This window comes from Podarcis raffonei, chromosome 15, assembly GCF_027172205.1.
Source record: "Podarcis raffonei isolate rPodRaf1 chromosome 15, rPodRaf1.pri, whole genome shotgun sequence".
NCBI classification, from domain to species: domain Eukaryota; kingdom Metazoa; phylum Chordata; class Lepidosauria; order Squamata; family Lacertidae; genus Podarcis; species Podarcis raffonei.
This window is the reverse complement of record NC_070616.1, coordinates 41034931-41058528: the sequence shown is the minus strand read 5'-3', so window position 1 is coordinate 41058528 and position 23598 is coordinate 41034931. Positions and strand designations below refer to the sequence as shown.

Sequence of the window (23598 nt, the reverse complement as noted above, 5' to 3'; positions counted from 1 at the left end):
TTAAGGAAGGGGTGTAGCTCATTTGAAACCTGCTATTTTAAACAAAACAGTTAAGGCAACATGTAGTTTAGACCTCAGAGGCTTCACTTCCAGAGAGACCTGGGAAAGGATTTGAAACCTGAAGAAAGAAGACTCTTAGCATCTCCTTGGAAGATAGGAAGTTGTCTTGTACTGAACCCAAACCTGTATCAGAAAGTCAGTGTTGCCAGGGACTGGACTTGGACTCTTCTGTGTGCAAAGCAGATGTTCTACCACTAAGCTCCAACACCCTCACACGAGCTGAAAATTAGCAAGGTATGCCCAATATCCATTAAAAGGGACAAAATAGGGACAGTAAATTTACCAAGGACAGGGAACACGAACACACACACACACACACACACACACGGAGCCGGCTTTCATTTACTGGGGCAGTTGCAGCATATGCATTTAAGGGAGAGGCACTCTGCTGCATGAGAAACAGCAGCGACTCTCCTCATTTTACTCTTTGCCTAATTGGTTCACAGTCACCGAGACTCAAATAAGCCAAGTGTTTAAATAACAACTCCAAAGCCACAGTTAAGATAGAAAAAATTATTGCTTCCTGTCATGGCCAAATATTAAACACAGCACACACCTAATGACTCTATTACTCTCTGGGGAAGGTGCTTTATGAACAATAAAGTCCCAACAGACGTGCACTGTTTGGACTCGGAAGCCTCATTATGAGCTCACTGATCCAATACAATTTACAAGCTCGGTGGAGTCCTCTTGAAATTTAAACACACAAAACACAAAAATACAACCACCAACTGGAGTTCTAAACAGAATTCCGAGAAAGAAATTAGCTTCAGGACTCTCTATCTGGAAACAAAATAAACAGAGAGGGGAAAGGAGATGGGGCGGGGGATACAAGCACTAAAGGGTTGGGGGGTTGAAAGGAAAGGCAGCAGGAGAGAAAGAGAATGAATGAATGAACGAATGAACCCTGTTCATATGCTTAGGATTTAATTTGTGTTGTGAGCGAGGAGGCATGATGATCCAGTGAGAGAGTTTCTGCACTGCAGGGGCACAGCACTCTGCTATTCATGCCTACCCAAAAGTCAGCTCCATTAAAGCCAGTGGGCCATACACCCAGATATCTCTGCACTGACTGAACCTTAAAACTTGTTTTAGACTGCAGGGCGGGTCTCATGCCAGGCAGCGGATCTCATGCCAGGCTGGCTACTTGTGCATCGTCAAAAAGAAGTAGACAAGAGGGTGGCACAAATAATATTTGCATATGTTAATCTATAGGTCCTTATGCTGATTTACATTTCTATCTGCAAATTTGGAAATCATGCTTTAATTTAAATAGAAATGCAATATATCTTGCCATAGTGGGGAAGGTAGTTCAGTCGGCTGCCCAGATGCTAAGAAATTAAGAAAAGCCCTGCTGGATCAGGCGAGTGGCCCATTAGTCCAGCATCCTGTTCTCACAGTGGCCAACCAGATGTCTATGAGAAGCTGCAAGCAGGACCTGAACTTAACAGCACTCTCCCATTCTGTGGTTTCTAGCAATTGGTATTCAGAAGCATACTGCCTAGGACTGTGGAGGTATGATAGTAATGATGGACAACTTCAAGACTCCTCCTGCTCTCTCTTTTTACAGTTCTTCATCTTGAATTGTACAGTCCTTCAAATAGAAGTCTCCTCTAATTTAAAAGCAAGGGGTGGGTGTATTCCACCACCATGCCCTTAATTCTTCTAGTTAAGCTTGGGGTTTTATGTGGGTGGGTTTCACATTGTGCGTTCAGGTTTTTAGCCCTAGTTGTGTAAGATAAACGACTGGTGAGAGCAATCCTCTACCTTCTGAAGGCTTTTATCTCACATTTCCTGTGATTTTGCTATCTTATGGGCGGTCCAAACCCTGATGTGCTGGCTGGGTTGCGATTTGGCATATCTCCCCACCCCTGGCTAATCTGGACTTATTGGCACTTTTCAATTCAATTCAATTCAATTCAAGAGACAATGGAGTGCACCTCTGGAGGTGAGGTCAAACCACTGGAGAATCACAGTGCCTGCTGTGACCACTTGTAACTGCTGCCTCCCATGCTGGTTTTGCTACATTAGCAGCACCAAAATGACCTTTCTGGGGCACAAACCTGAGCTGTGTGTTTAGAGCATGGGTAGGCAAACTAAGGCCCAGGGGCCGGATCCGGCCCAATCACCTTCTAAATCTGGCCTGCGGATAGTCCAGGAATCAGCCTGTTTTTACATGAGTAGGAAGTGTCCTTTTATTTAAAATGCATCTCTGGGTTATTTGCGGGGCATAGGAATTCGTTCATTATTATTTTTTCCAAAATATAGTCCAGCCCCCCACAAGGTCTGAGGGTCAGTGGACCGGCCCCCTGTTGAAAAAGTTTGCTGACCCCTGGTTTAGAGGTCCTGGGCTGCCCAGAAGACAAATTTCCCTCTCAGCCTTGCGGATGTGGCCCAAAGGAAAGCAGAACTATACATTTGGCACCAGCGTGGATGCAGGAATTGCTGGAAAGAGGTATACAAGACGCCATCCGACTGTCTTGAGACTCGACTCAGGATTTGTGTAGTGTATACATAGCCTTTCCTTCTCCTGAAGATGTCCTGCAAGGCAGCAGGCGCAGATTTTTCCTTGGGGTTTACTTGTGAATGAGTATAGCTGGAAGGCAGCAGAGGCTTAGAATCAGAGTTTTCCTTCTAAAAGCCAGCATAAATGCTTTCCCCTGATGTAATGCCCTGCTGGGGGAAGCTAAGCTGGTGGAAGTTAAACTGGTGTAAAGGGCAAAACTGGGTGCTTCAAGGTCAGGGAATGGGTGAGGAAAGGAATAAACTGGGTTGCATTGCATCCCAAATCCCTTCATTCACTGGTCCCTCTCCCACAGAGCTCAGTGCAACTTAAAAACTACAGTTCTCAGAGTTCCCCAGGAAAAGGGGACTGACCGTTAAGCCACTCTGGAAATTGTAGCGCTGGGGGGAATAGGGGATCTCCTAACAATACTCAGCACCTTAAACTACAGTTCCCAGGATTCTTTGGGGGAAGCCATGACTGTTAAAGTGGCATAAGACAGCTTTAAAATTATGGTGCAGATGAGGCCTAATATGGCAGTAGCTGGGCAGGCTTTGCAAACAAACCCCTTTAACTTGTAAAAAAATAACCCAACCCATATTTATATTATTTTGATTAGCTTTTTAAAAATCCCTGTTATGAATTCTGTTGGAGTTAGCAGCTCAGAATAGAAGAAAACAAAGCGTCAGAATCCTATGTTCACCTCACTGAATTCTCTAAGTTTCTGTAAACACTTCTGTGATGGGATGGTGAGCTGCTTGTGCGTAAAGTCCTAGTCCCTCAGAGTTTGGCTAAGTCCACAAACCTCTGTCTGTGACGGAGCTCCTTAAGCATGGCTCCATCAGTCGCTCGTAGAATCGGACAGTGGGCGTTTACGGAACTTCCTCCAGCATAAAAGTTCCTTAATGGAAACGCGTCTTCTGGACTCTCGGCGTGACAGTTTCCGGCGAGGAGTAGGTGTCCCTATGGGAGGTCCTGAAACCTCCCCACTATTTTCGCTGGAAGTGTCTCTGAGCCCTCCCTCCGACTCACTTTCCCTTGGAACACCTCCTCCTCTCCCCCTGCTGGTTCCCTCCTCAGCTGAATAGTCTCTCTCAGCCTCTGTGAGCCCTTTCACCTCCTGCTTCTCCGATGGCAGTTCCCTGACAACTTCAAGTTTAAAAGTATCTCTCTAAGTCGAAAGGTTAAGTGCAGGATATCAATACATTATGTAAGTTCTATATACTTCTCTTCAATTTATTAATCTTTATGCCCATACTTCTAATGTTACCAACAATCTTCATAAAACATATACATATATTTGTTTCTGTAACAAACTAATTAGCCCAACTAATTCTCTCAGCCAGTGCATCCCCTCCATGCAAATAATTTCCTTAATAAACGTCTCAGTTTTGCTCATCTTATAAACTTGTCTCTAGTGGTAGTCTTAATCCCATGTCTATTCTTCAAGAACAAAGCTGCTGGGACATTGGTTTATTTTGGCAACAGAGTTTAAAGGTGGTATAGTGAAGACCGAATTCTCTAAGTGTGAGCAGGGGTGAGAGGGAAATTGACTCAATTTGCATATGCATGTGCACTTCCCCTAATCACAATTCCCAAACCAATAAGCAAACTGAAACACAAAGCTATCCTTCAAAATTTGCAACTCTCTGAATTTTGTGATGCAATTCTCCAACTTTAAAACATGACCCCAAAATGCATATATTAGTGGGGGAAATGTACAGAATGACATATGATGGACAATTCATTGCAAAAATGCATATATGTTTTAAGTTGTTTTATCCCTTGCTATGTAATAGAATAACAGTAATAATAAGAAGAAACAAATAATTTAAAAACATAAAAGAATAATTAAAAGAATAGGCAACATTGCATACAAAAATTGCATATGTTAGAAGAAATGTGCATAAAAATGCATATATATATTTTCCTGCAGAGTTTTCATAAAAGAAAACATCACAAACTGATATAGAAATGGGGTGAAGGGAATTTAATATTGTCAAAATGAGAAGCCAGGACAACCTGGAATTGACAGATTTCTCCATCCAAAACTATTTCTCCATCCAAAACTATCTGAGAACTTTTGTAGACATCCGCTGACATCACACTGTGATGTTCTGCTTCTTCAAATGACTTGTGCAAGTGGGACTTAATCTTCCCATCTGCAGTCCCCTACATACTCCCCAAAGTTGCTCCAGAGGTTTGGAAGATCACATGGAGAAGAGTGAGGTGGGCTGCAAGGAGAAGAGAGGAAAGGAGAAGTCCTGTTGGATCCTGTGGCGCAATGGCGGGTACCTCACAGACCCATACCACAAAAGGTTTTTAAAACAGGGAGAGAGAGAACATGTCCATATTGGGATATCCATACATTGGTACCTTGGTTGTCGACCTTAATCTGTTCTGGGAGTCTGTTCAACTCCCAGAAACGTTCAAAAACTAAAGCACAGCTTTCAATTGGCTGCAGGAGCTTCCTGCACTCAATTGGAAGCCATATTGGATGATCGGCTTCCAAAAAATGTTCACAAACTGGAACACTTATTTCCGGGTTTGAGGCGTTCGGGAGCTGATTTGTTTGGGAGCCAAACCGTTCAGCAACCAAGGTACCACTGTATTGTTTCATCCCCAAGCCCCTGAAAGAATAAAACTATTCCTGGAGGGAAAAGATCTCTCTCTCTCTCTCTTTCTCTCTCTCTCTCTCTTTCTCTCTCTCTCTCTCTCTCTCTCTCTCTCTCTCTCTCTCTCAACCCCCAGGGGCTTCTGAGGAATCCTATTGCCTTGAGGGGAAGGGAGGAGAGACAGCCTACAGCCTCTTCAAGATAAGCAGTTGCCTGTCTTTTCTGTTTCATTGTATAATTCATACTGGTACTTAGAATTGTGTTCAGCTAATTTACAGTAGACACACTGAAGTTAATGGATCTAGGTGAGTCATGTTCATTCTTTCCAGTGGGTCTATTCTGAAAAGGAACAGCATTTTAATTTAATTTAATTTAATTTAAATATATATTTTTACGGAAACAACTTTGTGATATCCTCACACAAAGAAAATAGAAAAGTTTTTCTTCTCACAGACTCCTGTTCTTCTTATTTGTCCTCCCTTTTTACTACTTGTTCTTTTCCCTATTTGTGAGCACCCTGGGAAATACAGTAAGAAACAGACCATACTCACAAGGGACAAATATCCAGCACACAAGGGAATCAGCTGTATGTATTAAGATTTGACAATATCCTTTGTAATATGTTCTTGACAGCAGCTGCTCAAGAAGGAAGAATGCCTGTCCGCGTGGAGACTGGTCCATTACAGTGAAGGGGAGACTGCCTTTCTTCTGCCTTGCAACCAGCCCAGGGTGTGGCTCTGCCTGCCAGCTTAGACTCACTGCTGCCCCTTGTAGAACTGAGCAGGGAGGAGGGTGGGAACAAAACTAGAAATAATTGGCTCTGCTTGTCACTGGCTCTAGCTCAAACTTATTCTTGGTCTCTCTGCCTTCCATCCTGTCAATTCTGAAGGCCAACTACCGGCCGGTCTCCTGTAGATGTGCCAGACTTAAAGCAACTAGCAGGCTCATTGTTAACCTGGATTTCAGGCCTGACATTTGATGCCTGGGGTTAAGCTGTTGCTGAGAGAGGCATCTAGTCCAATCCCATGCAATGCATTAATCCTGCCCACAACTGTTCCTGGGCAGGTTTGAACCACCAACCTTCTGGTTAGCAGCAAGACACATTGTTCCATTGTGCCATACTTGATCAGATGCATGAGCATTTGGGATGTGGCTTCATGCATCTAGCTTTCTGTTTCCCAGGACCTACCTTTAGTCTTCCCTATAAGAGAGGACATCTTCCAAAATAAATCATCGTGAAGTCTCAGAAGTCCAAGGTGACCGTTTCAGCTCCAAATTACTCGATTCTGTATGTAGAGTCATCTTTTTATTTATTATGTTTTCACCCTATGCTTCTTCAGGGAAGAATGGGCATTTGGTCCTAGCCTAGCACTCTCTAACCACTATACAACACTACTGCTAGGGAAAGGATGGTTTTCTCCAGCAGGCCCCTGCTAGTGATCTAGAAGGCCTCAGAGTCAAGGCACAGTTGCTTCCGTTGCTTTTAAGAAAGCTCTTCTCTGACCCAGTTCTGCCCCTCCCCTCCTGAGTCACCAACTCCCCAGCAGGGCTGACCACGTGAAAAGCTTTCTCCTTCAGCAAGATGCTGGAAAAAGAAGCAACCAGCTTGCTGCATGCAGAAGGCAGTGGACTTCTCTCCCGCTTCTATAGCCATTGCTGACAGTTTTTTGCTTTCAGTGTTATCTGGTTAGAACTCAGAGTGCTTTAGCTTCAGGACAGAGGCAGTGTGGTGAGGAGAGAAGAAATCCAGTGTTCTTTAAAAGGGACCAAGGCAGCCATTTGTCAAGTGACAGGGCAAAAGCACACCAAGTTACTGATTCCTCACAAACATCCCCAGCTACTAAAAAATTAATCAGCAGCAGATGGCACAACAGCAGTTCATCGCAGGAGAGCCAGGCTGGAGCAGCAAACAAAAGCATTTGGACTCGGCAGGACAAGTGGGGAGATCACTGCAAGCTCAGGAGGGGAGAGGCGTGTGTGCAGAGGGGCTTTTGGCCGGCTCCCGTGGAGAGGCATGGGAAGAGAGAGATGTGTCTGCTTTGACTGTCCGGCACCACAGTAGGTAACAAGCAGCCTTGCCTTGACAACCATGCAGCCAACAGGGAAAAGAAGACTTGGGAACAGTTCCAAAACATGCCATGGCTAGGTCAACTTCCTTGGTTTGCATGGGGACATGCAAGGTGTCTGCTTGCTCCCATTTATATAGCATATCCACATTTTTACTCTTCAGGCAGTGTTTCTCAAACTTGAGGCTCCAGCTGTTGTTGGACTACAACTCTTGTCATCCCTAACCACTGGCCCTGCTAGCTAGGGATGATGGGAGTTGTAGTCCAACAACACTTGGGGACCAAAGTTTGAGAAACATTGCTCCTAGGGAACACTTTTATCAGCAGTTTGTCGGCCATGGATCCCCAGAACAACTGGGTGGTCCATGAGGCAGACTGAGGCAGCTGTGGTTGTGGTGGTTTCTGGGTTCTCGTGAGATCTCACAAGAGCCCTGTGGAATCTTGCAAGAGCCCCACAAGATCTAGCAGAGGCCTCCAGAGGCCTTGAATGACCTTCCTGAGATGCCTTGCTTACTTGATTCCCAGGAAGATTGTGTGAGGCCTCTGGGCGATATTGCAAGGTTCTTGCCAGAAGTCATAGTTATTTCACACTGGTAAGAAAGACTTAGGTGGGCAGTAAGAGGGGTGGTGGGTGGCACAAATGCAGGGTGGCACCTTCCCATTTTGCCTCAAGTGGCAAAGCAGGATGAACCACCCCTGGAAGCAGGCAGGCAGGTAGGGGCTGGCTGAGGGCAAACTGGGGTTGGTGGGACAGTGCCCTATTTGCCCTGATGAACTAACCTGGTGGACTGTAACTTCCTGTCTTCCTGGGTAGAGTTCTAGGGCATGGGCAGACCAAAAGCAGATTGGGATCTAGTGGTATGTCTGAGGGCAATTTGAAGTGGATCAGCAAAGTTTCATATTCCCTATAGTTTGACAGCAAGTGGAGTTGGCAACAAAGTGTTGCAGAGTCAAGTGCTCTCTGATCAGAATTCCAGCTAATCAAGTCTACATATACACATAATTTTCCATCCCGCACCACACTCCAGTAGCCATGCCCACTGAATATGCTCAGTCTCTATTGGACAATTTGGGGGAGGTCTCTCCTTAGGTTTTTTCCTTAACAGGGGTGCCAACTATGAGGGATGAAAGGGGCTTCGGCCCCCTCAATATAAACCCAAAGAGATTGGCTTCCTGCCTGCAAACATGCCCTCCGCTCCCCATTCCCCGCCGCCAACATGAAGAGTGATTTTTCCATGTTCTCCAGCTCCTGCCACTGGCAGGAGGATCTCTGTGGAGGTGTCTGATTCACCCCTCCAAAAAATTGTGCATGACGTGCATATGATGTCACACAATGCCAGGACCCCCTCAATGTGGGGGGCAAGTCGGCACCCCTGTTCCTTAAGAATTCTTTTTGTACTTCTTCAAACCTCAAGGTCCCCGCCCCACCCCCGAATTTGCTAATACTTGTGTGAGACTGATGCTATCTTGTTCACATAAACAATGGTCCTGGCAGCCTAAACATTACAAATGAATTGAACGATTATAGCAAGTGAAAGTTTTCAGCCACAATGGGCTTTTTGCTCTTTGCTCCTTTCTCAGACTCGGTGTTCCTCACCTGTAAAACAGGAGCATTCATTGGTTGATTTGAGAAGAGACATTTGCAATTCAGCTGGTCTTTTTCACAGGTTGCCATCCACATGTACTAGTCCCACCCCTTTGGCATCATGTGCCCAGCCCTAATGTCCACATGTCAAGTGAGAGGTCAGGAAAGGAATACCAATATGTGTACTGTTGTACATGGGGAGGTGCTGCATGTGCTCAGTGCTCCTATGTGTTCAGCTACATGTGCTCAGGTGCCCTTTGCAAATGGCCAAATCACTGTGTGGACTTTGAGGCCATATGGCCAGCTGGCCACATGCATGCTCCAGATCCCACTCCAGGTCCTTGAATTTTCAGCTTTCATTCTTGATAAAAAAATAAGTCTCTAGTTCTCTTACTTGTCGAGATGTTCCAGGTTCTCTAGTTTTCTTACATTTCATTTTAATAATATTTAATACAATCAAATATATTTAAGCTTTTTGAGCTACGGGTAATTATGATCTGGCTGTTCCAGAGAAAATCCTTCTACTACATCCACTCACTGTGAAATTTCTAGCTATGAGCCTGCCCTTGTAGACTTTCAAGGGTTATTTTATCCTGTTTGGTACATTAGCTTGGGAAACAAGGACCTGAAACCTGGTGCTCCCGAGTCCAGCAATCCACTTGTGACTGGGGGCTTGTTGAAGTCAAGGCCTTTTCATCCTTGCTCTACAACAACAATAATCCTCAGATTCCTAAAAACCAAAACTTTCACATACTTTAAAAAAAGAAAGCAACCCAAGTTTCTAGCCCTCATTTATGCTCCACAGCAATGAGGGCTGGAAAACCTCATGTCTTTATTTTTAAAGATCTAAAACTCTTAAAAATCCAAGCTTTTCACAAATATAGTAGATACAATGACAATTTCTGGACCTACCAAACCATTTGGAGATAATGGTAATGAAAAGTTGTGTTGAAAAATGAATGAAACATTAACAGAAATGTAGTTATGTTCACTTTTGAATTATAAAGGGGGGAGGTGTATGCTAAGACTTTTGATTTGGCTTGGGAAACTCAATTTTCTCACATATTTTATTTCAAAGTGTATTAAAGCTACAGTCCTATGCACTCCTATCTGGGAGCAACCATCTCATAAGTATGCAGTAGACATACTTAGGCCTTTACTATAAACCTGGAAATTTTGCTTGATAAATCAGAGGCAAACAGCATAAAATGTGCACTAGGGTTATATTTGTTATGGCCTTGGCTTTTACAATAATAACTCTTACCAATGAAAATTAAGAGGGAGATAAAGCAAATGGGTGTTTGGATCATTGGAAGAATGAAGGCTGCAGCAGAAACATCTTGTGCTGTGAAGAAATTTTTGGAGAGTATTCAAGGTTAAAAAACGTTGACAAGAGGAGTTTATGTTCTCCAACCACAGATTCCCACTCCCCTTCTTCCAACTCATTTATAAAGCTGAAGAAGAAAGATACTATCCATTCTGAAAGCTGTTGTCACTGCTTTACAGAACTGGACAGCTCTCTGTAGTGGGATTTAGCAAGTGCCGTGGGGGCAAACTAGAAGAAGCAGTAGATATGTCTCTCCTTCTTTTTAAAAAGAGAGATTCTGGAAAGAAGCTTTGTTACAAGAGATACAAGAGATGCAGGAAGCTGCCTTATACAAAGTCAGATCATTGGGTCCATCTAGTTCAGCATTGCATACTCTACACTGACTGGCATTAGTTCTCCAAGGTTTCAGGCTGGGATGCCTCATTTAAAGCACATGACTCCCCAAAAGACTCCTGGGAACTGTGGTTTACCCCTCACAGGCCTACCATTCCTAGCGCCCTTAAAAAAACTACAATTCCCAGAGTTATTTGGGGAAAGTCATGTGCTTTAAATGTATGGAATGGGTGTGACCAAAGACTAGAGAGGACATTTCTCCAGTCTTGAAACAGTCTGACCTACCTCACAGGAAGATTGTGAGAAACTTATTACTGTGAACTCTTAGGAGGAAGGACTGGAACAAACTGATATGTTTTAAGAACCATATTGGCAGGATACCTCATCACTATCTTGGTACCCATTCATTTCCCCCAGTTTCCTTTACTTCATTTAAATCAAACAAACATGCAAATACTTAATGAACAAGAACTGGCAGAACTGAGATCTCTCACTCAGAGAGAGCACAGAGGGAGAGGGAGAATTCAGAGTTTCTTTCAAAGTCTTCCATTGATTTATAAGTATAAATTCTTATAACAAAGTTAATCGTGCCATTTCTTCTAGTTTAGTTCTGTTCCATCGCGTAAGAAAGGCTTCCTAAACTCAATTTTGCTTGTTTCATCACACCCAAGTACATTTCCTTAAAAGACATTATCTTACACATCACCTCAGTGTGGACCTTTCTACAACCATCTCACACAAATGGCTTTTTGTTATTTTCCCCAAGATTTTTAAAGCAATAATCATCCCAGGCCCTGACAGCAAATTCCCCCCAAGTTCTACCAAGTTTTATTTCCAACAAAACTTTTCATGTCAGTTAATAAAATAACTTGTGCTGTCATTTTGTCTACCAACATCCATTCAGTATCCTTTTATATCTGCAGCCCTGACCTATGCAAATTAACTCAGAGGTAAGCCTTGCTGAGTTCAAAGGGACTTGCTCCCAAGTAAATATTGGTAAGATTGCAGCCTTGATCAGTAGTGCAATGGCTACTCAAAAATAAGTCTGATTGTTTTAAATGGAGCTTGTTGTTGATTCCATGTGCGCTGGATTGCAGACTTAAAATAAAAAATTTAAAGCACACACTGATTGGCATGCATTAAAAAATGCTCCGGTTAATTTAAGGAGCATGTGGTTTTTAATACAGGAGTCACGTTAAAAGAGGCATGCACCCTTGAAATTAGGTGGAATGCCTCTTCTCTGTAAATAAATACATACTGTTAAGTAATGGTGTCATTAGCAACTCCTGGATGCATCATCTAAAAACAAAGGCTGTGTGCACACTATACCTGAGCTGGGAAAGGGATCTTTTTGTGGGAAGGGGGGCAGCTCAAAGAAAATGTGGAAAGGGCAGATGCCACATGCGAGGGATCATTAGGAAAGGGGCTGAATATAAATGTGCCAGCAGCACAGTGCTGAACCACAACGCCCTAAATTGTTGGAACAGCTGAAAGCTGGGAAGGAGGCACATCACACCCACCCAGCACTTCCTGCATCTGTCACCACAGCCAGGACTATGAGACACATCAGTAGCAGCCACTCAGGGAGGGACTAACATCTAGCCTCTGCAACAGCCAGGAAACTCAGCTGCAGAAGGGCATTTGCTGGGATGCTGAAGAACAAAAGGAGTGAGGACTTACCTGCATTGTTGCTCGGCTGCAGTGACTATTGCATCACCATTCATTTTAACTGTTATCTGATTATATACTATAAGCTGCCTCGAGAACTTTGGTTGGTAGGTGGGTATAAATAAATTTAGAGCACATGGCTTCCCCCAGAGAGTCCTGGGAACTGTAGTTGGGAATTGTAGCTCTGTGAGGGGTATACTACAGTTCCCATGATTCTTTGGGGAAATCTGTGTATTTTAAATGTATGGTGTGTTTGCCGCCAAGGTAAGAGTCTTTTTTTCTTTAGAACTATGCAAATGTATGCGTGATTAGTCCATCACTGAAAAGTCATATGTTGAATAGATAGCCGTTTATTTTAATAAATTCTTAATAATTTTATATTTCTATAATATATGTAAAAATTGCCATTTTGCCCCCAAAGCACAGTTTGGCATACATATGACTGGTGAGATGAGCTCCATTGGAAGGGATGTTTAGGGAGGTGATTTGCTTATGTCTCTGGCAGAACTATGTCAAAATGCAACAATTTTGGGGGAATTGCATGAGACCAGTTTGTACAAATTGCAAAATTCGAGCTATATATTAAACTCTTAACTATCCTACTGGAATGGTGGAGACCTAGGCTGTTTCTGTAAGAAATTAACCCATAACCCCTTGACACTTAGATGTAATAGATGTGGGCTGATGAACTGATGGAAAGAGATTGGATACAAAGCATGTGAGATCTGCTGATTACACAACAAATCTGGACCGTGCAAGAGAGAGATGAAAACTGGATCACTTCAGAAAAGACTGGTGGAAAGCAGACCACTGCATGGAAGACAGGTGGCCAGATCAGGACTGTTGTGTGTGGGAAGAATAGGACTGACCCTTTTCTTTTACGTATCATCTTCCCAGTGCAACTCATACTCCACCCCTCTCATTTCTGTTGTCATTGGAAGGTGCTGATTAATGAAAATCTGACATCTTCAGGGACAAACAGATGCTGGAGGAAGAAGCAGTTTCTGGCAGGAAAAAGGCACAGAGAGGAAATTATTAACCCCTTCCTCCACATGTGCCACACTTTCAATCTGCGTGGGAGCTCTGCACAGTTGCTTTTTGCAGAATAATAATAATAATAATAATAATAATAATAATAATAATTCGGCATTAAACATGCTTTAGAGAAACCTTTGAAAGTAGCATGATGCATTGCCCCAAATGCTATCGTTTCACAGAATTCCTGCAGCAATTCCAGGTATGATTTTCACATTCTGTTGATCAAACCTCTTGACTGATTTTTTTTTATTTACTAAAAAGCACCTCCCAAAATAATAATAATAACCAGGCACCATAAAGTGTTTTTTTTACTTTTTAAAAGTAGCAGATGAAAAGTGCTATCCTTAACTCTCTCACAGGAGGAAATGCTTCTAAGACAGTTCCTAATGCAACTAACATTTATCATCCAGAAACAAATCAAACAAGTTTTCTCCCCCCCCCCTTCAAAATTATTTCCTTATTAATGAGCAAAATTCATGCCAACTTAAACAATTAATAAATCTCATACATTTAATAGACGAGGGCTGCAATTCTATAGCCAGCTACCTGGGAGTAAGGTCCGTTGAGTTCAGTGGGACTTACTTATTAATAGACTTGTATAGGGCTGTGCTATACGATTTATTTAAAAGTCTTAAGTCATGGCCAACCATTCCCTTCACTGGGGCCCATGAGGCGGAGTGACGGAGCCTGCCTCAGGTGGCAGAATCTTGCAGGAAGTGCCTCTGCAGGCATGCTGCCCACCCCTGCTGCCACCAGGTTTGCACAGTGGCAATGGCTTCCAGTGAGAGCTCATGAGACTTCCACAAGTTCTTTCAAGAGATTCGTGAGATCTCGCCATAAGCTGCAGCCATGAGACTGTGGTAAGACACTGAAACAGAACAGGCCGCCCTTGCCCTCCACCTTGCAGAACAGAACTTTGCAATCATGTGATTTTGCTTACCAGTATGTCTGGAGGAAATGGAACTGTACCCTTTTAACTAATCACATACATACATTCTGTACATGTAAAACACACACATACCTGCTTCCAACTCTTGTATTGTTTCAGAGGAGAAAGAGAAGTAATAGAGAAGTAATAGAGATGTTCCAGATCACATTGTGAACCATCAGTCTACTCACAACAACAAACAACAACAACTAATAATAATAATACATGAAATTTGCTGTACTTAAGTAGCCCAACAATAGATGGGAACTTGAAGGTCATAGAGCACGCCCTGCACAGGGCAGGACTCTTACTTTCGCAGCATTCTTCACAGGTAGCTAACCTCTGCTTAACCTCTGCTTAAATACCAGAACAGGTCCAATACATTTTTCTGCCTGAGGTGGAGGACAAGATGGCGGCCCCTTCCTATTTCATGCACAGAAGCCAACCAGACTAGCAACTGAATCTAACTTCAGCACTAGTAACAGAGGACAGTGATGAGCATCACCCATTGCATCTGAGGCAGCAGATTAGTTTACACAGAGGCAGGTGACTGGCGGCGTGAGGTTTATGAGGAACAGCCAGGATGCTGCCACTGCTGCCCTCCAGCATCTGCTGCCTGATGCAGTTGCCTCACTTTGTCTAATGGCAGGGCTAGCTGCATTACATACCTTCAGAAAAGGAGAAGCCACCACCTCCTGAGGCAGTCTGTTTTATTGCCAAATAGCCCTTAACTCAACATGTAGCTGAATTCTGCTTCCTTGCAATTTCCAAACACTGTCCTCTGGAGCAACATGAGTAATTTCAGGGAAATTGCAATAAATGCATTCATGTGGGTGATTGTCTGTGTTGTGTTGAGGGGTTCAGTCCATGAGACACACATACACTTCTAACAGCTTCCACCTACAGCGGTCATATTCAACTTAATGATCTGTACTGATGCACAGAGTGTCTCTTTCAACCATATACAAGACCTCCAAAGCAACAGGCACCACCAGACACACACACAAAAGCTTATCCATGAGCTCATTCTCTTCCAAAAAAGTGACTGTTAATTTCACCACCAATATATCAGCCAACTTCAAACCCTGTTTACTACCAATGTTTCATTAGAGGCCCCAAATTGCAATCAGGATACAAAAGGGTACACACTTTTTGACTCTGGCTCAGAAAGAAACAACTCTTGAGACAAAGCAAATGTGGAAATGCAACAATCTGCAGAAAAGTTTACAGTAATTCCAATTGCAGGCATTTCAAACTTGGCTAATGCTTTTTCCACAAGAATGTGCCTGCAACATCATTATTTTATAAAGGAATGTTAATGAAGCAGCAAGCGGGACCTGAAATGCTATCTCTGTTCTATGTATCCAGCAGGAGTGCATCCCTCACCAAACAGACAACATCAAGCATGCTGCCACACAATGAATACTTAGCCAAGCTTAGATAAGCAAACAGAAGACATTATATATTTAAAAAAAAAACCAGACATTCCATCAAAGAAGGCCAAGAAATTTTGAGAGCCTTCCCCCCCCCAAAAAAAATAGTACAGTACTAACATCAACAGTTAAGCAGATACTTGCATCAAGATTCTCCACCTCATCCAGTTGCACATGATTAAAAAACCTTGCTCTTCGTTTTTGTTGCTTTTTAAAAACTTAACTTTTATTTCCTACCTGTCGATGATCACAGGGTCTGAAGGAGTCTCATTGCGGTTTCCACAGCTTTTCTTTTCACAACAACGGCTGGAGATCGAAGGAAACAAACAAAAAAGGATCATAATTCACTAAGTATAACAAGGTGGGCACCAGAGGCAGGTATCACTGGGCCCCACCTTCTGTCGGGGGCCCCACTGCCATGCTCCTGACTCCCCTTGGTCCTCCTTCTCCTGGTCTTCACCATACACTGCCCTGCCTTCTCCAAACATCTGAGCCCAGAGTGGGAAACCTTTCACAGCATGATGGTTACATTCCTTTTGGGACAACCTTCTGGGAGTCACATGCCAATGGCAGACAGGGCCAAAAGCAAATGTGGGTGGAAATGCCAAATTTACCTCTGCACAGTAGGCTAGTTTCTACATTCCCTCACATGTCTTGCTTTGTGCTCCTTCCAGGCAAGCAAGAGGCATTATCAGAGTTCAAAGACACATTCCAGTCAGGCAGAAACAACCACTGTTTCTAGGTCATTGTGGGAAATGGCTGCCCACCGTCTCCAGTCCACACCTGAGCCCCTCTCAAACCCGGGGCCAGCCTTGCAATTGCACCTTCCCAACTTTTTAATAATGTCATGATAAATACACAACAGCCCAGGCCTTCAAGTAATTTTTAATGCTGCTGGCTCATTTACCACTGGTAAAATATTATAACTTTATATGTCTGCTGAATGGGCAATAAAATTTTGATCCACTTTCAAGGATATAAATAGTTAGGTTGCATGTATATTTTTAGAGTCTCAGATGAAATCAAGCACAATGTAACTAAATCGCAGCCACAAAGTGGCGTGCAAGATGTACCCCACAGGGCAGCTTGCACAAGTGTAGCCCAGCAAGCTGGACACAACTGCAAAGCATGAATGGTGGCCAAACCGAAGCTTGAAGATCCTTTTTGTTTTCTGCCTGAAACTGCAAAAAACAGGATGGGAATATCAAGAACCTGACACGGGAGCTCCTATGCAGGAGAACAATGTAAGAAGATTTGAGTGTTTTTGACTGGCTGGAATATATCATTGAATTCTGACAAAGCCTCTTACTCATCTGGACTTAGGACAGAGAAGAGAATGTGTGTGAACAAACCTACTGTAAAAAGGTAAAATTTATTTAGTTATTGCTATCTCCCACCTTTCCTCCAAGGAGCTCAAGGTGGAGTGATATAGTTCTCCTCCTCCTCATTTTATCCTCACAACAACTTTGTGAGGTAGGTTAAGCTAAGAGTGAGTGACTGAGGTCATGGCTGAGTGGGGATTTGAACCCTGGTCTCCCAAATCCTAGTCTAATGCTCTAACCACTACACCACACTGGCTCTCATGAATTTAATTGCCCCAGCCACTGCTACCTTTGGCCCTGCTCATCCCTGGTGCCTCAAAGCTTGCCCAGAACAGAATGCAGCCCTCAGGCTGTAGGCAGTGCTGAAATACTGAATGATCTCAATAGATATGACAGCTTCCTGTGTTCCTGTGCTATAAGACATACCTTTAATATTTTGGGGTCTACAATCAATAGGAGCAGTTGGGGCTAGAAGCGGGTGAAGGTGTATGTAAGTTCCTGGTCTATGATCTGCTGCCCCTTGTGGTAAACCACATGATCAAGCAAAGCACGCTAAGAGAATCCAGATGCAAAGTGAAAGCCATCTGCCTCATTTGCTTGCAATGGGAACTTTTGGAAGAAAGAAAGCTTGCTGGCATCAGTGCACCACACTCAGAAGGAGTATTCTGAAAAGCAAAAATGCCTCTCATTCCAATAAGCCCGAGAAAGGGTTACTGCAAGCTGAAACTCAGTGCTGGGGAAGTTTCACCAACTCTTGGTGAAAGAGTTTTTCTTGAACAAGCAAAACAATTGGGGGTAGAGGAGGGCAGTAGGAGAGCCCTGCCACTGCTTCTCCACTCTAAATGGCTCCCCCACCACACACTGTAGGTTTCAATATGCATAGTGGTAAAGCAGTGGAGGCTAGTCCATTGGGGCAAGTGGGACACTGCCCTACCCAGCTCAGGGTGTCCTCAGCCAGGCCCCACCTGCCCACCTCATTCTTCACAATGAGTTTAGCAAGTAGCAATGTCCTTCAGTTTCCTCTTTCTCATCAATCTTGACATTGCCATTCTAGAATGCAGTAGGGAAGAGGGTGGGGACAAAACTAGAATTTGTTGGCTCCACCTATCATTGGCTTGATAGTCATGAACCCTTTGCTCTGACCCCCTACTGTTGGCCTTCTTGCTTTCTGCCCCACCTATTCCAATGAGCTGCCACTGTGTATATGACAAGAAAGAACTGTAATGGGCTCAAAATGCAGGGGTGGAATGAGAAGTGAAATTGTTCTGCAGCATGGAATGCTGACCTACGATTGGTGGGGTGGGGTGGACAGAAGCAGGAAGTTAGGAAGAAGGGGAATGGAATCGTAGAATCGTAGAACTGGAAGGGACCACAAACGCCATTTGGTGCAACCCCCTGCAATGCAAGAATCGTTTGCCCAAGTTGGGGCTTGAACGCACAGCCCTGAGATTACTGTAAGAGTCTTATGCTCAACCAACTGAGCTATCCACACATGAATGACAACAAGTAGGTGTGGGGAACTTTGGCCCTCCAGATGTTTCTGAACTGCAACTCTCATCATCTATTGCTTGCTGGGGCTGATAGGAGTTATATTTGAAGGGTCAAAGGTTCCCCACACCTTGCAAAGAGCAGAACTGGCTGGCTGGAACCCTGAACAGTAGCACTCTTTCACACTGCAACGTTTTGTTCCACGTCCTACTTGGAGACTCATATTTCTAAGCCAAGAAATGGAAAACTGGGCAGCATAACTGTTGATTTTTTAAAAGGCATTAACATCACTTGTGGAACTTCCACTCGCAAAATCAGGCAAAATCAATTTGGGCTAGCAAGTAACCGTATGTTGTTTGGGGTGCAAGAGTCCCCATATTGCAAAATACCTCCTGTTTTAAAAAGATGAGTGGTTCCAATGGGAGCTTTCCTGTCAATGCAACCGGTGGGGGGAGTGTCCTACTTTACAGTGGACAGTCCTCTCTTTGGAGGAGTCTTTTATTTGAAAGCATGTCAGTCCCAATCCCAGTTGAGAGATAAAGAACAATAAGAGAGCAGAATTTGAGGATGAAAGTTGTCCGTCCATAGTTAGCACCCAGAAAACACACTAGGTCACTGTATGAGATGTATTGCATTTTGGTTTTAAATTGCAGAAAGCTTTCTAAATGCATGCTTATACCTATAAATCAATACATGAATGTCTGTTTCCCTGTTGCCTCCTTTTTGGGGTGTGTGGGTTGATGCATTTTTCCTTTTTAGTGATGCACATGCAGCCACCCTAATGCAAACAGCTGGCTGCTTGCAACTGGTACTAAGGCAAAGGGAAAATAGTCCTATTCCACCAGGGTCCCAATCCAGATGAGACACTCTCATTCTCTCACACACGCACAAAACACCTTCTATTTACTTCTAAAATATATATTCTTCTTAACTATAGGACTAGTGTGACACCTAGTTTAGCACATCAATAGAGAGGATAGTTGCATGCTGGGGATATACACACAAACAGTGCTCTAGATGAAACATAGCCTTGGAAGAAACTGGATGCCCCAGAAAGCTGCCCATTTCAAAGAAGGGCTTATGTCTTTCCCCTCCCCCTTCCAAAATGGTTTTAAAATTCAGCCCTCAACTTTCACCAAAAAGAAAAAAAAAATCTGTCTCTAATTTCAAACTCAAATAAGCACCCAGCATGGTGGCCTTTGTTTTGTTTTCTTCTCCCCAACTCCTCCCTGGCATTGCATAACAAAAGTGTCTAAATTCACACCATCTGGCCGATAAAGACCTAGGCTCACTGGCCGCCTGGCTCAGCTGATTATGTCTGCTGCTGTCTAGTCTGGGCCTTGTGGCGAAAGTCACAGCTGTGGGTCTCGCTTGCACTCAATGCAACTCTGTTATTAGCCAGCTGTAGGCCCCGAGACTACTTCTGTTCACATTATAATACCTTTTCACCCCCCTGAGCATCAAGGGCACTGGGGCTTTCTGGCAACAGCAAAACAAAACAGTTTTCCTCTTAGTGAATAGTTGGCAAGACTGGGGAGTGGGGAGGCAGGATTATTCCAGGAGGGGAAATGCCTTATTTTTATCCATCATATGACCAAAGATTTTGCATACGTTTGTATTCAGCTAAGAGGATCGATGGCTTATGTGCCTAACTTCTCCCATCGGAACTATATTCTGTAGAAGTTTCATTTAAATCAATGAAGCTTCACAGAGCACACTTTAAAGATTTTAAGGTGTCAACACCAACAGCTTGACTCCACCCTCCAAGTACTAAACAAGTACACTAATTATTGTGAAACAGAGATTTCCCCTTCTTCTACCAGTGACACATCATTGCATCTGCATAAATATTTAGACAACATCCCTGCTAAGCTCGCATCTGTCACTCGGAGAAAGATGTAGGGGATGCTGGATACACTTGTCTGCATTTGAGCTGAATAGTCGTGCAGTTCCATATGACAAACCAGAAAGATGTTTATCTTCTGACTGAGGCTGAAAAGCAAGGCCTGCCACTCAAAGACAATGGGCATCCACTTGAACGGCAAGGCTAGTACAGTACATTAAATTTTGATATACTGTTACTAATGCAGGCTAAACTAGGAGCTTTAAAAATTGATGCTGCTTCTTAAGCAGCTCACAGTGAGATCTGATTATTGGGCTTAAAATAAAAGTGTCTAAATTAACTAAGCTTCAATAGGTTATATCAAATCTTACTCCATGTGAAATACATCCATATGCTCATTTTGTTGCTTTCTTTTTTAAAAAATCCAATTTATAAAAGTTATGTCTACATAAAGACTTCTGCTCAAATTACCCGATTAAGGTTTTTATAGAGAGCTCTTGATTTGGTTCACTAATCCACGCATTACATTGAAAGGACATCAGAGAATTCTCATTCTTCCTCAGTTAATCTATCAAGCAAGGTGGTTACATGTTAACAAATAATTATTTTATAACCAGAGAGCCTTTTTTGCCATCACAATTAATGCAAAGCATTTGATGTATAAGCCAAGGCATAAGAGCCCAAGAGTTCTGCCTGCATATTCATGTAGTATATGAGCAGTGATATGGCAATGTGGGGGAAACACTAGCCTCCATTTATGATATGTTATAACCCTTGCGAGAAGAATCTATACAATGCCAGATCACCCCCTTTTCTTATGTAATCATGCTTATGTTAAAGCGTTTCACAGGACATGCTTTCCTATTTATAAAACTTCTTTTGAAGTCCAAAAGTAAAAGTGAACACTGAACATCTCATTCCTAACTGATGAGAAGAATACAGTGTTATTCTCTGATAAGGAAAAAGATTTCACACAAAAGGATGCTATGTTTACCCTCACAGTCACACAAATTAAGCACGAGTTTTGTCTCACAAAATGGAACACTGTGCTTGAGATAATCAACAATTAATTATAACTTCATATTAATGCCAAGTTGTACTCTGTCACTAAATTTTGTATCAAATTACCTTCCCCCTCCCATATTTGTGATGACCGAGCATATTTAGCTAATGAAACTTGACTTACTTTTACTTGGTATGACCTAGCAAAAGTTAATTGCCTTTAAATCCAATTTATTTCAGTAGAAGGGATTTAAACACATGCTTAACTCTTCCCTTAAAATCAATGTGAGTTAAATGTGCTCCATTGTGGCTGGATTGTGTCAACTGTATTTTGCACATATAAATTTTATAAATTTTATGTGCACTGATCATGCTCAGATATTAATACCATGCCATGAACACAATCCTGGCACAGTTTTAAACCTCAAAACCAAAGTTAGGAAATATTTTCATTAGGATCAACCAAAGTGCCACAAGACTGTGGCAAGTTTTTAAAGTTTCCAAAGTCTTTGCCAAGCAAGATAGTACACACTATGGTGTGTGTGTGTGTGTGTGTGTGTGTGTGTGTGTGTGTGTGAGAGAGAGAGAGAGAGAGAGAGAGAGAGAGAGAGAGAACACAAGAACAATTACATCTGTCTTCTGCTTGGAGGATTTTAGATTGTAAACTTCTTTCAGTTAAGATCCGCCCTTCTGTACTTGGTAAAACATATATCAATGGCATAAGACTGACAAAAATACAGCCTTCATATTCAGACTTGCTTGCAGCCACATGGTCTGATAAAGAGCACACCGACTTAGAGACATAAGAGTTAGACCATTTGCCTGTGTATCTCTAAACCGCCTACTGTTTACTGACTAACTGGCTTCCCAGGCTTTCAGACAGGGGACCTGCCTAACCCTACCTGGAGATGCCAGGAACTGAACCTGGGATTTTCTGCTTGCAAAGTAATGTTCCACCACTAAGCTATGGCACTTTCCAAAATAAACATGCTTGTGCATGTCCATAATGAAAAATATTTGAAGACCAACATGGAGAAAACGCATGCAACAATTCCTATTGTTTTCACACATACAAAGCCACTGTTATCCTTTTGGATGCATTCTTTCCACAATTTCACTGATATACCAGCTTTCTGATTATGAAGAACACGAGCACAACTTTCAACAGAATTCATGTGGGGGGGGGGCTTAAATAGAAAGAAAAAGCATGTCAGCATTTGAAGTAACATATACATATTGAGATCAATTGTGATCTCTTTAGAATCTAGAGAAAAATTGTAAGGGCCCTCTTTAATTTTAATTTTTGCACAACACCTAGCAGTTTTAAGTACTAGAGAAAACACATGTGGTCAAGCACTGCTAGACTAAAAAAAAACCTGAAACCCTTGGACAATGGAGTCAGACTAAGATCAAGATTGGTCTCATGTTTCTCAGCTGAAGAAAATACCATCTACCAACTTCACTCTAAGAATATGCATTTTTACTCAGAAGTAAGTTTCATTGGGATGTATCCAGCTAAGTTCCACTCGGAATAAACTGAGTTAATTTGATGAACCCAAGTTAGCTAGGTCCATCAATTACGTCAGGTCTTCTCTGAGCAAGACTAACACTGGGTACAGCCATTGTACTTTTACTAACAGGGAAGTGTGCATAGGATTGCAGCTTTAACATAAAGATCACTGCCAATTTGCATTGTCACGTGCCAACTAGGACTTTCACCCAGTTAAAGAAATCATATGCTGCCATCTTAAATGCACATAGTATGGAATAAGCCCCACTGAACACAGTGAGTTTAATGTCCAAGTATGTACAAATAAGATTGTGCCATGAATCAATTCATCATATTTGCTGTATTAAAGCTGCATACATTTGCATATGAATAAACAAACTCATGCTTGAAGAGGAAATTGATTTTAGATCGTGCATACCTGTGTTACAGTGTAAACCTGCTTAGAAGATACACTCTCCCTACCCCACCCCAGGTGTGTAGCAGAAGGATGGAAGGCTTTTTCTGATATGGTGCCTGCAACCCTCAGATTTCATTAAGTATTGCAAAATTTTTATAAAAAAATTAAATACCTACTACCCAGTTAATCTGCTGGCGTGCGCACATACACAAACACACACACACACAAAGATTGTCAATTTAATTTAATCAAAGCTAACTGATGAATTGGTTAAAACTTGCAGCAAAAATGAAAAGGGGGACTAGAAAGCAGGTTAAAAGTTACCAGAAAGTTACTCATTTGTCTGTAAGTGTGCATCCAGGAATATCCACACTTTTAATGCATGAAGTGGAGCACGCTAACCATGGGCATAGCCAAGGGGGCAGGGGGGCAGTTGCCCCCCTAGGTCAAGTAAACAATAGAAATACTTAACTACCTGAC

General features: G+C 42.7%; 1 protein-coding gene across 2 annotated transcripts in view; it reads right to left on the bottom strand.

Annotated features, from left to right (window-relative positions):
- The window catches only part of EBF2 (EBF transcription factor 2), a 269896-nt gene that overhangs the window by 234538 nt on the left and 11760 nt on the right, over nucleotides 1–23598 (bottom strand). For both annotated transcript variants that reach the window (XM_053366518.1, XM_053366517.1), the window contains exon 6: nucleotides 15794–15862. In XM_053366518.1, the coding sequence (XP_053222493.1) occupies nucleotides 15794–15862 (69 nt within the window). The remainder of the gene's footprint in view (nucleotides 1–15793; nucleotides 15863–23598) is intronic.